General features: G+C 38.6%; 1 protein-coding gene across 2 annotated transcripts in view; it reads left to right on the forward strand.

Annotated features, from left to right (window-relative positions):
* ABCB7 (ATP binding cassette subfamily B member 7) overlaps positions 1–1,710 on the forward strand; it is a 181,247-nt gene extending 179,537 nt beyond the window's left edge. For both annotated transcript variants that reach the window (XM_067156839.2, XM_067156840.2), the window contains exon 13: positions 1,342–1,710. In XM_067156839.2, the coding sequence (XP_067012940.2) occupies positions 1,342–1,596 (255 nt within the window). In that variant the 3' untranslated portion in view covers positions 1,597–1,710. The remainder of the gene's footprint in view (positions 1–1,341) is intronic.
* The last annotated feature ends 9,339 nt before the right edge of the window (positions 1,711–11,049 follow it).

An 11,049-nucleotide genomic window follows, 5' to 3' on the forward strand; every position in this document is an offset into this window, starting at 1 on the left:
TAACAAGGATATGCGGGTAGTCCGGTGGAGCTGTTGTCGATGTGCAGTGTGCATTTGACGGGCATCCAGTCGGGAATGTTGTTGCTGTGTGGCGTTGAGGTGAAGAGTGCTGATTCCACCATTCTGAAGCATGTTTTCAAAAGGTGATCAGTGTTTATGGGTTGCCCATGGCAGCAATGCATCAGAATGCTATCGAGGATTACGTGAAGCCTGTGGAGATAATGCACTACCATAGAGGACAGTTGCATGATGGGTCAAGGCGTTTCATGCATGTAGGAATGAGACTGCAGATTTGCACCGTACAGGTCGGCCGTCCTTTCCTCAAGTATCAGATTGACAATGTGAGTGGTCTGGTTTTTGTAAACTGTCGATGGACACTCTGGGAATTATCTGTAGAGGTTGGTGTCAGTCATTAAATGGTGTGACACGTCTTAATATGAGAGAAGTCCCGTTAGGTTCCACATCAACTACCATAGAGGACAGTTGCATGGTGGGTCAAGGCGTTTCATGCATGTAGGAATGAGACTACAGAAATGGCACCAGTATGCACTGGCTGGCATCCAACTGGACAGATACCACAACGAAGGAGAGACATTTCTGCAGAATATTGTTGCTACGATCCTTACAAATGGCTGACTAAATAAGTTTGCCCTCTGTAAATCCTAATATATACACTCCCATTGTTCGTTAGTGATTCTAGAGCCTGATTCTGACTTAATGTACCTACCCTTTCATTTTTCATTAAAATTCATGTAAGTACCAATTATGTTTACCATCATGTTATCCTTGGCTGACTTCTGTGTTAAATTCAATTTCTTTATATGTTCCTTCAATTTCTTCTTACTTCCACAACCATTCGTAACTACTTCTTTCCAACCTTCACCTCCTTCTTAGTCTCTTTATTTCTCTTTTTTAATATAGGTGGTCTTAGCCATTCCTTACCACCTTTAAAATTACATACCGGTTTTCATGTTCCTCGGCATTTGCTTAAACCCATTCCTTAAGCTGTTTACATTTTTATTTACCATTTTCCATTAATCATAGACTTTGCGGATGACCACATTGAAGGAATTTAATGTCGTTGTACTTGTTAGTTCACTAAATTTTGTGCTCTTTCAATTTTGCCACTGCTTTATGTACAGCCTTTGTATATTTAAACTAATGATCTCCCAATTGTAATGAATTTGATGATGATATGATTATGATTTTAAAAATTCTTGTGTGAGTAAAACAAGTAGCTATCTACAAATTTTCTTGAGTTTTAGATAGATCTAAACTATATCCTTGATGGAAAATATATCAGAGTGGATGTTTCTGAATGGTAACTTTCTTTTGTTGCAGACCATCTTAAGGGCTTTAAAGCGTGCAACACAGGGTCGTACATCTATCTGTATTGCTCATCGGCTCTCCACTGTTATGGATGCTGATGAAATTTTAGTGCTGGAGAATGGACGTGTGGCTGAACATGGGACACATGAACAGTTGTTAAGGAACCCTAACAGCCTATATTCAAAAATGTGGGACATTCAACAAGCTGCTTCAAATCCTAAGAACCTAGAAGAGTTAACTGCTTCTGCTCGACCAGCTGGTGCATAAAGCCTCATTACTTATGTATAAAAATGAAAGAACCTTTTGTAAATAGATTTTATTTTGAGAATTTTTCGTGTTCATTTTAATTTAGTTTAATGTTTGATGAATCGCAGCAAAATATGCAAAGTGCATTTGTTTGTTCATTGATCTTTGCCTTTCCCACTGGATGGTACCCCATCTACAAACTAATAAATCATATGAAATCAAAGGTTAGAGATCTATGAAGTAGGTATAAAAATATAAAATACACATGAATAAATGAGACACAAGTAGCCTAGCTTGCCCCAATTTCAAATTTTCAGTTTTTCTAAACAGCATAAGCATATTTTCTATATGATGACCTTTGTGGGTTTAAAAACTAAAAATTTAAAAATTAAAATTTAGACTTTCAGGAGGCTTTTAACATCAAACCTCAGGAAAATGTTCACAGAAATTTTCAAGATGTTAATAATAATAATAATAATAATAATAATAATAATAATAATAATAATAATAATAATAATAATAATAATAATAATAATAATAAACTGTAAGAGACAAAACATAAACTGAACCCCAACTTAATATCTATATACAGTATATAAAATATGAATTTTGCCTATACATTGCTCAGAATTTGAGAAGAATGGTATTTCTGTATCGGTCATGTCCACAGTAACAAGAAAATGCACTTTTTACTTTTCTGTAATTTCTGTCTGTCTGTCCGTATGTATGTACATGCATCACATGAAAACGGCTGAAGAGATTGTAATGAAAATTGGTATGTAAAGTCGGGAGATGAGCCACCACAAACTAGGCTATAAATCATTTTATTCATGTTGAGTGAAATGGTAGTTTAGGGGAAGGCCTAAAAATTTTTATTCTAAAATATTTATATTAGTGATCCTATTGATAAATATTACATAGCTAAAGTTATATAAAATTAAATTTCCAATCATTTATGTTTTATACATTTTTACTGTACCGGCTCTAATAACACAGATATTCATGAACGCCGAGCCACGATCCTAAAACGACTTGGAAAAGTCATTTACTCAGCATGTTACCAATAAGTTGAATGGTAGTTCTGCAAGATATTACTTGTGACAGTTTGTAGAATAGCTTTTCTCTCCACACTGTATCATAAGTGGCAGAGAAATCGGAAACACAGCAGATGTCTTCAGCTGGAGTTGTAAACCAGGCTCGATATATGTTGCAAGAGCAAAGAATTCATCACAACAAGTGCGATTAGGTCTAAAGTCTGTCTGTTCCACAGCAATGTGTTCTAAGATAGTCGGACTGATCCTGTTATAAATCAGTCTTTCAAGAAGTTTGTAGCAGCAGTTCATCAGTGCTGTAGGCCTGTACCTTTGGAGTGTGTCTTATGGTTTGCCATGTTTACAAAGTGGTTATAATTTTAGTTTTCTTGAACTGATTTGGATGTTTAGAATTTCACTGAAAAATCAAACAGCCATTTTTAAGCATTTTGGCCCAGATTTAAGAGAAACTCATGATGATTGATGAATACTATTAAAGCTGGGAGCTTTTTTCATGTTTGGATCTTTTATAGCCACGTTGACTTCCTCAAGGATGAATACTTTGGAGTAAGATAAAGTTGATGGAAGGGCTGCATTTAGTTTTTTGAGGTTTCTTTTCAGCATTCATGTATGGTCTTCATCTTGTGCAACCGTAGAAGTCAATACAATTTGTCTGGCAATTTTGTTAGATGTAATACTAGCTTGCTCTTTGACCTAAAGAACTTCGTCCAAGCTGCCCTAGCAGACTTCAGGTTTTCCTGCTTCGATGTTGGAAATTCAGCTTCTGAATAGTCTTGGTCATTTCTGCACAATACATCCAAGCTATGTACGAGCTCTTCAGCCATTTCATAATTGCCTATGAAAACCTACAACCTGCTATCCAGTCTTTGACCGGGTCAGGGATGTAATGAATGAATCATATATAGGCTATTATTACAATGGGGTCGCCACTCCCAAGGTGATTATTAATGAGTGATAAATGCTATGAAATGAGAATGGAGAGTGTTGCTGGAATGAAAGATGACAGGGAAAACCGGAGTACCCGGAGAAAAACCTGTCCCGCCTCCGCTTTGTCCAGCACAAATCTCACATGGAGGGACCGGGATTTGAACCACAGTATCCAGCGGTGAGAGGCCGACGCGCTGCCGTCTGAGCCATGGAGGTTTCATAATTGCCTATATACATTATAATATATATTATACTAGCTGTTACCCATGGCATCGCTCGCGAGGATTTTGTAATTTGATACAAATTAACTGTTCCTCGGTACTGCACTAAGACATTATCTGAAAATCCCTAAAGTATACACAATTATAAAGATGGGAATCTTCCACCTAATCAATACTTTATTGACATAGAGCTTTCAAAAATATCTATATCATATTAGTATACAGGATCGGTTTCGACCCCTATTCAGGTCATCTTCAGCTGATCATAGAACCCAATATTAACATCATGTACAATTCAAAGCATCACTGAATCCAATAACGATTATCACATAATACAAATAATAATATTGTAGTGTTAAAATGTGTTCAGGTGTTTTTCTCTTACAAGGGAACATCGGCAATGGTTAAGTCCATAATACCAATATAAATGGTCCGTTATTGGACATTATAAATTTTCCAGCTAACTCATTCTTGGTTGCCAGCGTTTCCCTATGGGAATCAACATCTATATCAAATGGTTAAGTCGCCGATCGCGATGAAACTTGGAAAACACATTGAGGTACTCATAAAAAATATGTCAGCATCAATTTTGGGTGCTGACATTCATTAGGGCGTTAACTAAGGGGCCTAAAATTTGCGACATTTCAAGTTCCGCGTGAACAGCGATGAATACCTGCTGGACAATGCTTAGCTGGCACACTGTCTGCCTTATGCTGCTCCTCTGCACCTCCACCCCTCCTTCTGGCTCATCACCGCACGTTTCCCTTCTCCCCGCGCCTGCCCATCTACTTAGTTGTTGGACAGAACCGGTACTACACTTTGCATATTATATAAATGCACATCTTTTTTATTTTTCAAGGCTTTTCTTATTATGTCAAACTTTACATTCCATGTCATACTCATATCAAAGTTGACTATGCATTAAATTGATTTATGTTCGACAACCATTGCTGAAATTAAAATGTGTTGTGTCTGTCACTGCAAAACATAAATAAATCGTTCATTAAAGCACAAATAAAAACATTCTACCTATATTCCTTACACCAGAGTATGCAATACGGAAAATACCAGTAGTTTCAAACTTGGAGTTTATATTGTTGTTGTCCGCAATTTTGTTTTGTTATGGCACAACTTTTTTTTGCTATTTGTTTTACGTCGCACCGACACCGATAGGTCTTATGGCAATGATGGGATAGGAAAGGCCTAGGAATGGGACGGAAGCGGCCGTGGCATTAATTAAGGTACAGCTCCAGCGTTTGCCTGGTGTGAAAATGGGAAACTACGGAAAACCATCTTCAGGGTTGCCGACAGTGGGGTTCAAACCCACTATCTACCAGGTTTTGATATCTCAAGGTACCGAATCTCATTACATTCATTGAGATCCTCTACCCGGGCACGTAATTTCTTTAAATAAAAATATATAACGGTGTTTAAAGGTGGGTGATTTAATTTCATACGTATGGCCACTCTAAAGGATACTGCCAACAGCTTTAAGGCGTTTTAGAAGTAAATAATAATTTAAGTATAGATCGGACGTGGTACCCCATCCCATGTTTGACCACGCCCGATGATGTTTAAATCGGGGTTGTACCCACGAATCTGACAACTCACTGGAATTAGCAGGAATGAAAACATAAAATTTAAATAAAATATGGGTATATTAGTTCAGGTTATTTATTATCATTATGTGTGAAATGGAACGTTATTTAAAGGATTTCAATCATTATAGTACGAAAAGAAGCGAAGTATAGCGCCTATCCCATTCAACAGCTAAGCAGCCGGCACGCAAAGGGAGAAGGGGAACGAGCAGTGGCAAACCAGTTGGAGGGGGGAGGGGAGGAGGTGCAGAGGTATGTCTCCAGGCAGGCAGTGTGCCGGCTTAGCATTGGCCAGCAGGTATTCATCGCTGATCACGTGGAACTTGAAATGTCGCAACATTTAGGCCCCCTTACTTAACGCCCTAATGAATGTCGGCACCCAAAATTGATGCTGACATCTTTTTTACTTGTACCTCAATGTGTTTAGCAAGTTTCATCGCGATCGGCGACTTAACCATTGCCGATGTTCCCTTGTTGGTCTAAAATGTTCGTCAATGTTCATATGACTTGCAGTGTGCATCTCTAAAACTCCACTTAATCTATTCCTAAATGCCACATAATTCGTTAAAATAATTATGTATAATGTTCTTCTAGCTTAAAATTGTTCTATAGCATTCTTATAGTACACATTAAAAACATGTTGATCTGTGTTGATAAAACATTTCATTAATTTGTAGTTTGCAGAATATTCTAGTATGTTCACTGGTGTGGGCTGTTGATCTTGATCAGTGGATTAAGTGAATATTTTAGAAACGCACATTGCAAGTCATATGAACATTGACAAACATATTAGACTAAGAGAAAAACACCTAAACACATTTTAACACTACAATATTATTATTTGTATTATATGATAATCATTACTGGATTCAGTGATGCTTTGAATTGTACATTATGTTAATATTAGGTTCTATGATCAGCTGAAGATGACCTGAATAGGGGTTGAAACCGGTCCTGTATACTAGTATGACATAGGTATTTTAAAAGCTATATGTCATTAAAGTACTAATTAGGTGGAAGATTCCCATCTTTATAATTGTGTATACTAAACTATCAATATGGACATAAAAATAATAGACTATAAAAAATCTGGGTGGCCTTCAATCCACAGGGTTCTGGGTTTGATTCCAGGCTGGGTTGGAGATTTTAATCGCGTGTTAATTCTTCTGACTCGGGGACAGGTTGTTTGTGTTTGTCCCAACACTCTCCTCTTCATATTCACTCAACACACCACATTACCAACCACAACAGGAACACAGAATAGTTTATTTTATTTAGCGTATATGCTACAGTTGACAGTCAACTATGTACAAGTTCTTAAAAGGCACCCAAAAAAATGACTTTATATACATACTATATATATACATACACAAACTCCACATTAAATCCTAGAGACAAATGTCCTGCTCTTCCAGCCAAGAGAGTGCCTCAGAGGTCACTCGGTGAATGTCCTCGATGGAACCAGCAAAAGCTCGCAGAGGGCAGTCCTTCAGAATGTGCAGGATGGTTTGCACTTCAGCACCACAGTCACAAGCTGGAGAGTCTTTCCAGCCCCAATGATGCAGAGCACAAGCACTTCTTCCTACTCCCGCAGCATATCCTGTTGAGTGTGGTCCCGGTGGAGCGAGGAAGGTTGAACCCAGGCAACTTTGTAGTTGGATCCCTGATGTTGACAATGCCATTAGGGTGTGATTGAGACCATTTGTGTTTCCATATTTCATCAGGCTTGAAATGTGAATTAACTAATTCCTTTGCCGTCTTCCAGGCAGGTTTCCGTGACTTGAGTCTTATTGCGGCATTTTCATCTGTATGCTGATGTATTGGGAGGTAACTATTCTTCGCTATCCTGGTCCACAGTCTAACAAGGGCGCTTTGCCGTCTGATGTGAGGAGGCTGAATGTTGCTCAGCAATGGTAATGGGACAACATTGCTCAACGTCCGTAGGTTTAACCTTAAAGTACCCCACACGTGTCCTCTGGGTGGTGCTAATAGAACAATAACAACAATAAGATGTCGCCATACTGCCCTACAGGGCCTCACGGTTATGACAATCGAAAAATCAACTTAAATAATGGAATAGTAATTACATTCCTACAAATAGCAAGGCATCCAGCCGTAAAACAGGGTCAAATCCACATGTGCAACGCAGTTCGCACCCGCGACCCCACAGGTGTGGGAAAAGCAGTAGAAGAAGATACACATTTTAAAAATTCACCAGCTTTATTTTATTCTTTTCACCCTCTTAAGTGGATTTTCCAAGAAAAACTGTTAATTTATTTTTAAAGGAGATTCCAAGTACCAATTTTAAGGTCTAACATCTTCAGTTTCTGAGATTTATGTATCCTCATATAAAGAATTCAACTCATTCCTCGCTTCTTTTCACCCCCACCCCTCACCCCTAAGTGGATTTTCTGAAAACAAAAATTTGTGTTCTTTTATTTTTAAAGGAGATTCCAAATACCACTTTTCATGTCTGTAACTTATCAGGTTTTTATGATATATTGTAGATAATCTCACTGCTGTAGAATTATTGAGATGACTTTGCCATGGTAACGACAGTTCATTTCTTTATCCGATTCCTAGAGCAGGGGTAGTGTGGTGCCAATATCTCCGTAACTGTTGGTTTTAGGGCCTTGAAACGTGGTTTTACCGGGCAAGTTGGCCGTACCGCGGCTGTCAGCTTGCATCTGGGAGACAGTGGATTTGAATCCCACTGTCGGCAGCCCTGAAGATGGTTTTCTGTGGTTTCCTATATTCACACCAGGCAAATGCTGGGGCTGTACCTTAATTAAGGCCATGGCTGCTTCCAATTCCTAGGCCTTTCCTATCCCATCATCGCCATAAGACCTATCTGTGTCGGTGTGTTGTAAAGACACTAGCAAAAAGAAAACATGGTTTTCGGGCCATAGGGCTTACTGAGTTTTGTTCTTTGCGTCAAGGGGCTTAAATTGAGCTTTATCTCGTCCTTGTACAACAAATTCGATATTTTGCCTATATTAGCCTGTTGTTTTTATATCCCCCGCCCGTGCCACCCTTGAATTGTTTTCTAAATAAAATACAGCCCATGTCCCTCAGGGATAATGAATATTTACATTAATAAAAGAATTTTTAGAATCGGTCCAGTAGTTCCTGAGATTAGGCATTACATACAAACAAAGTTTGATTGAATGGTCAGATTGAAGCCTTCGGTTCAAAGGCTCCCAGGTTTGATTCCCAGCCGGGTTGGGGATTTTAATCATGTATGATTAATTCTAATGGATTGGAGACTGGGTGTTTGTTTCATATTCAGACACACAAAACTAACCAACCATCACAGAAACACGCAGTAGTGATTACATCCCTCCATATAGGGTTGCCAACGGCCGTAGCCATGTTGAAACACCGGATCCCGTGAGATCTCTGAAGTTAAGCATCATTGGGTGTGGTCAAGATTTGGATGAGTTGCCACGCGCTGTTGATGGGGGGTAAGGAAATGGAGGAGCGGAAAGGAACTGGCCACCCTACTTTACATAAACTCCAGCTCAGGCACACCTCTGTGGAGGTTCGAACCTACCTTCGGGCAGAATACATCCTTGCCTTTCCTTACCTTATATAGGGCTGGTGTCAGGAAAGGCATCCGGCCATAAAACAAGGCCAAATCCACACATGTGACACACTTCGTATCTGCGAATCCACAGATGTGGGAAAAGCAATCGAAGAAGAGAAAAGAGATTCTTTTCTGCCCTCCTAATTTTTTCTTTCTTTCTGGTATCTTGCACCATTCATCAGTCGGATCTACCAGGCAAGTTGGCCATGCAGTTAGGGGCGTGCAGCTGTGAGCTTGCATCCGGGAGATAGTGGATTCGAACCCCATTGTTGGCAGCCCTGAAGATGGTCTTCTGTGGTTTCCCATTTTCACACTGGGAAATGTTGGGGCTGTACCTTAATTAAGGCCACGGCCGATTCCTTCCCACTCCTAGCCTTTTCCTATCCCATCGTTGCCATAAGACTTACTGTGTCGGTGCAACATAAAACAAATTTAAAAAGAAATCAATTGGGTCTAATATCTCCCAAGTTATCCACTGCTTCTTACTTGATTTTATGTTTTAAACGGTGATGTTGCTGGTGCTAGTTCAGCAGTAATACCGTCGCTATATGTAGATGATTTTGCTCTGCATAATAGGTCACAAAATATGGCCATTGCTGAGCGACAATTACAGCAAGCAATTAGGAGAGTGGAACAGTGGACTTTAGAACATGGCTTTTGGTTTTCAACCGCAAAGACCTGTTGTACATTTCTGCTGGAAGGGCACTCTTCACTCCCAACCTGAGCTTTATTTAGGGATTGTCGCTCTTCCTGTAGTTGATAAAAAATGAGATGTATGGCTTTTCAGGCGTTTGCTCTATTAACCAGCGTTTCGTCTTCGGTCTGACACTAGACTCTTCAGAGTGGGATGTGTCAGACCCTACCCACTGACACTGGGGTGTATTTTTTTTTCAAGATTCAAGATTCAAGATACCCGTCTCCCTTAATCTTGAAAATCATAGATTAGGGAGAGGGTATTATTTATTGTAATCGTTTCATAATTTCATAATTTGTGATACATGCTGTATACAAAATTAGGAGTAACTTAAATAACTATTGTGAATAGTGTTAATAATTGCTACATGCGATGAATGTTCATATAAAGCAGGTGCATAGAAATTGAACAGGGAAAGAATACTATAAACTGAATGTTGGAGTTCCATTCATATATAGTATTATGGCAGGAAAAAACCAAAACATCTATTTATAGTGATATCTTTTCAGATTATCAAAGATAATATTGCCTTTGCAGGCTGTTAAGAAAAGAGAGAAAACGGAAATTATTACTCGACAATACATGAAACTAGTAGAACTACTGTAACGAGGTAGTTCCATGCTATCCCTTAAGCCTATATACCTAATGGCTCTAGACTTCAGCGGAGTTATATCGTCTAAGTTACCTTAGGCACAATTCGGTTCCTGGCTGACATGTATCACATCCTTTCCTTCCTTCAATTTCCTGCTCCACCTTCTCCTAATAATGTTAAATAATTTTGCAATTCTATCTGGATGCATCCATTCTCTGTTCAATAACTTTACAATTGTATACAACTGATTTTCTTTCTCAATTTTCTTTACATCCTCATCGTCTATGAATTGTTCTCGTATTTCCTTTGTCATAGGGCAATCTTTTATTTATTTTCATCCCTGTTCCTTCTATATGCTTTACTTTTATGTATCCCCCTTAACCATCATATTATACCCCTCATTCTTTTTTTTTTGTTATAAACTCTACATTTATTCTCATTCTCCCATTTATATTACAAAATTCTTCTAATGACCTCTTACTTCTACATTGTGCATCAATGTCATGTTTTTCAATATCCTTAATTCTTAGAACTATTTTTTTACATATTTTCCACTTCTCTATACATTCTTTTTCCCAGTAACATCCCATTCCAATCGTTTCTAAAATATTCTGTATCCCATCCACCCAGTATCCTTGGTTCTGATGTTTCATTTGGTGTTGATATGCTATCTGTAAAATTTCGCCCCCTTCTCGCAACTTCATTCTCAACCAATACTTTATTATCCTTTTAATAATGTCCACTCGCAGACTTATATCTTTGCACATCATTCTCACTTCACAATTAGCTGTACAGCTGGGTAGA

This window comes from Anabrus simplex, chromosome 1 (assembly GCF_040414725.1).
Source record: "Anabrus simplex isolate iqAnaSimp1 chromosome 1, ASM4041472v1, whole genome shotgun sequence".
Taxonomy (NCBI): Eukaryota; Metazoa; Arthropoda; class Insecta; order Orthoptera; family Tettigoniidae; genus Anabrus; species Anabrus simplex.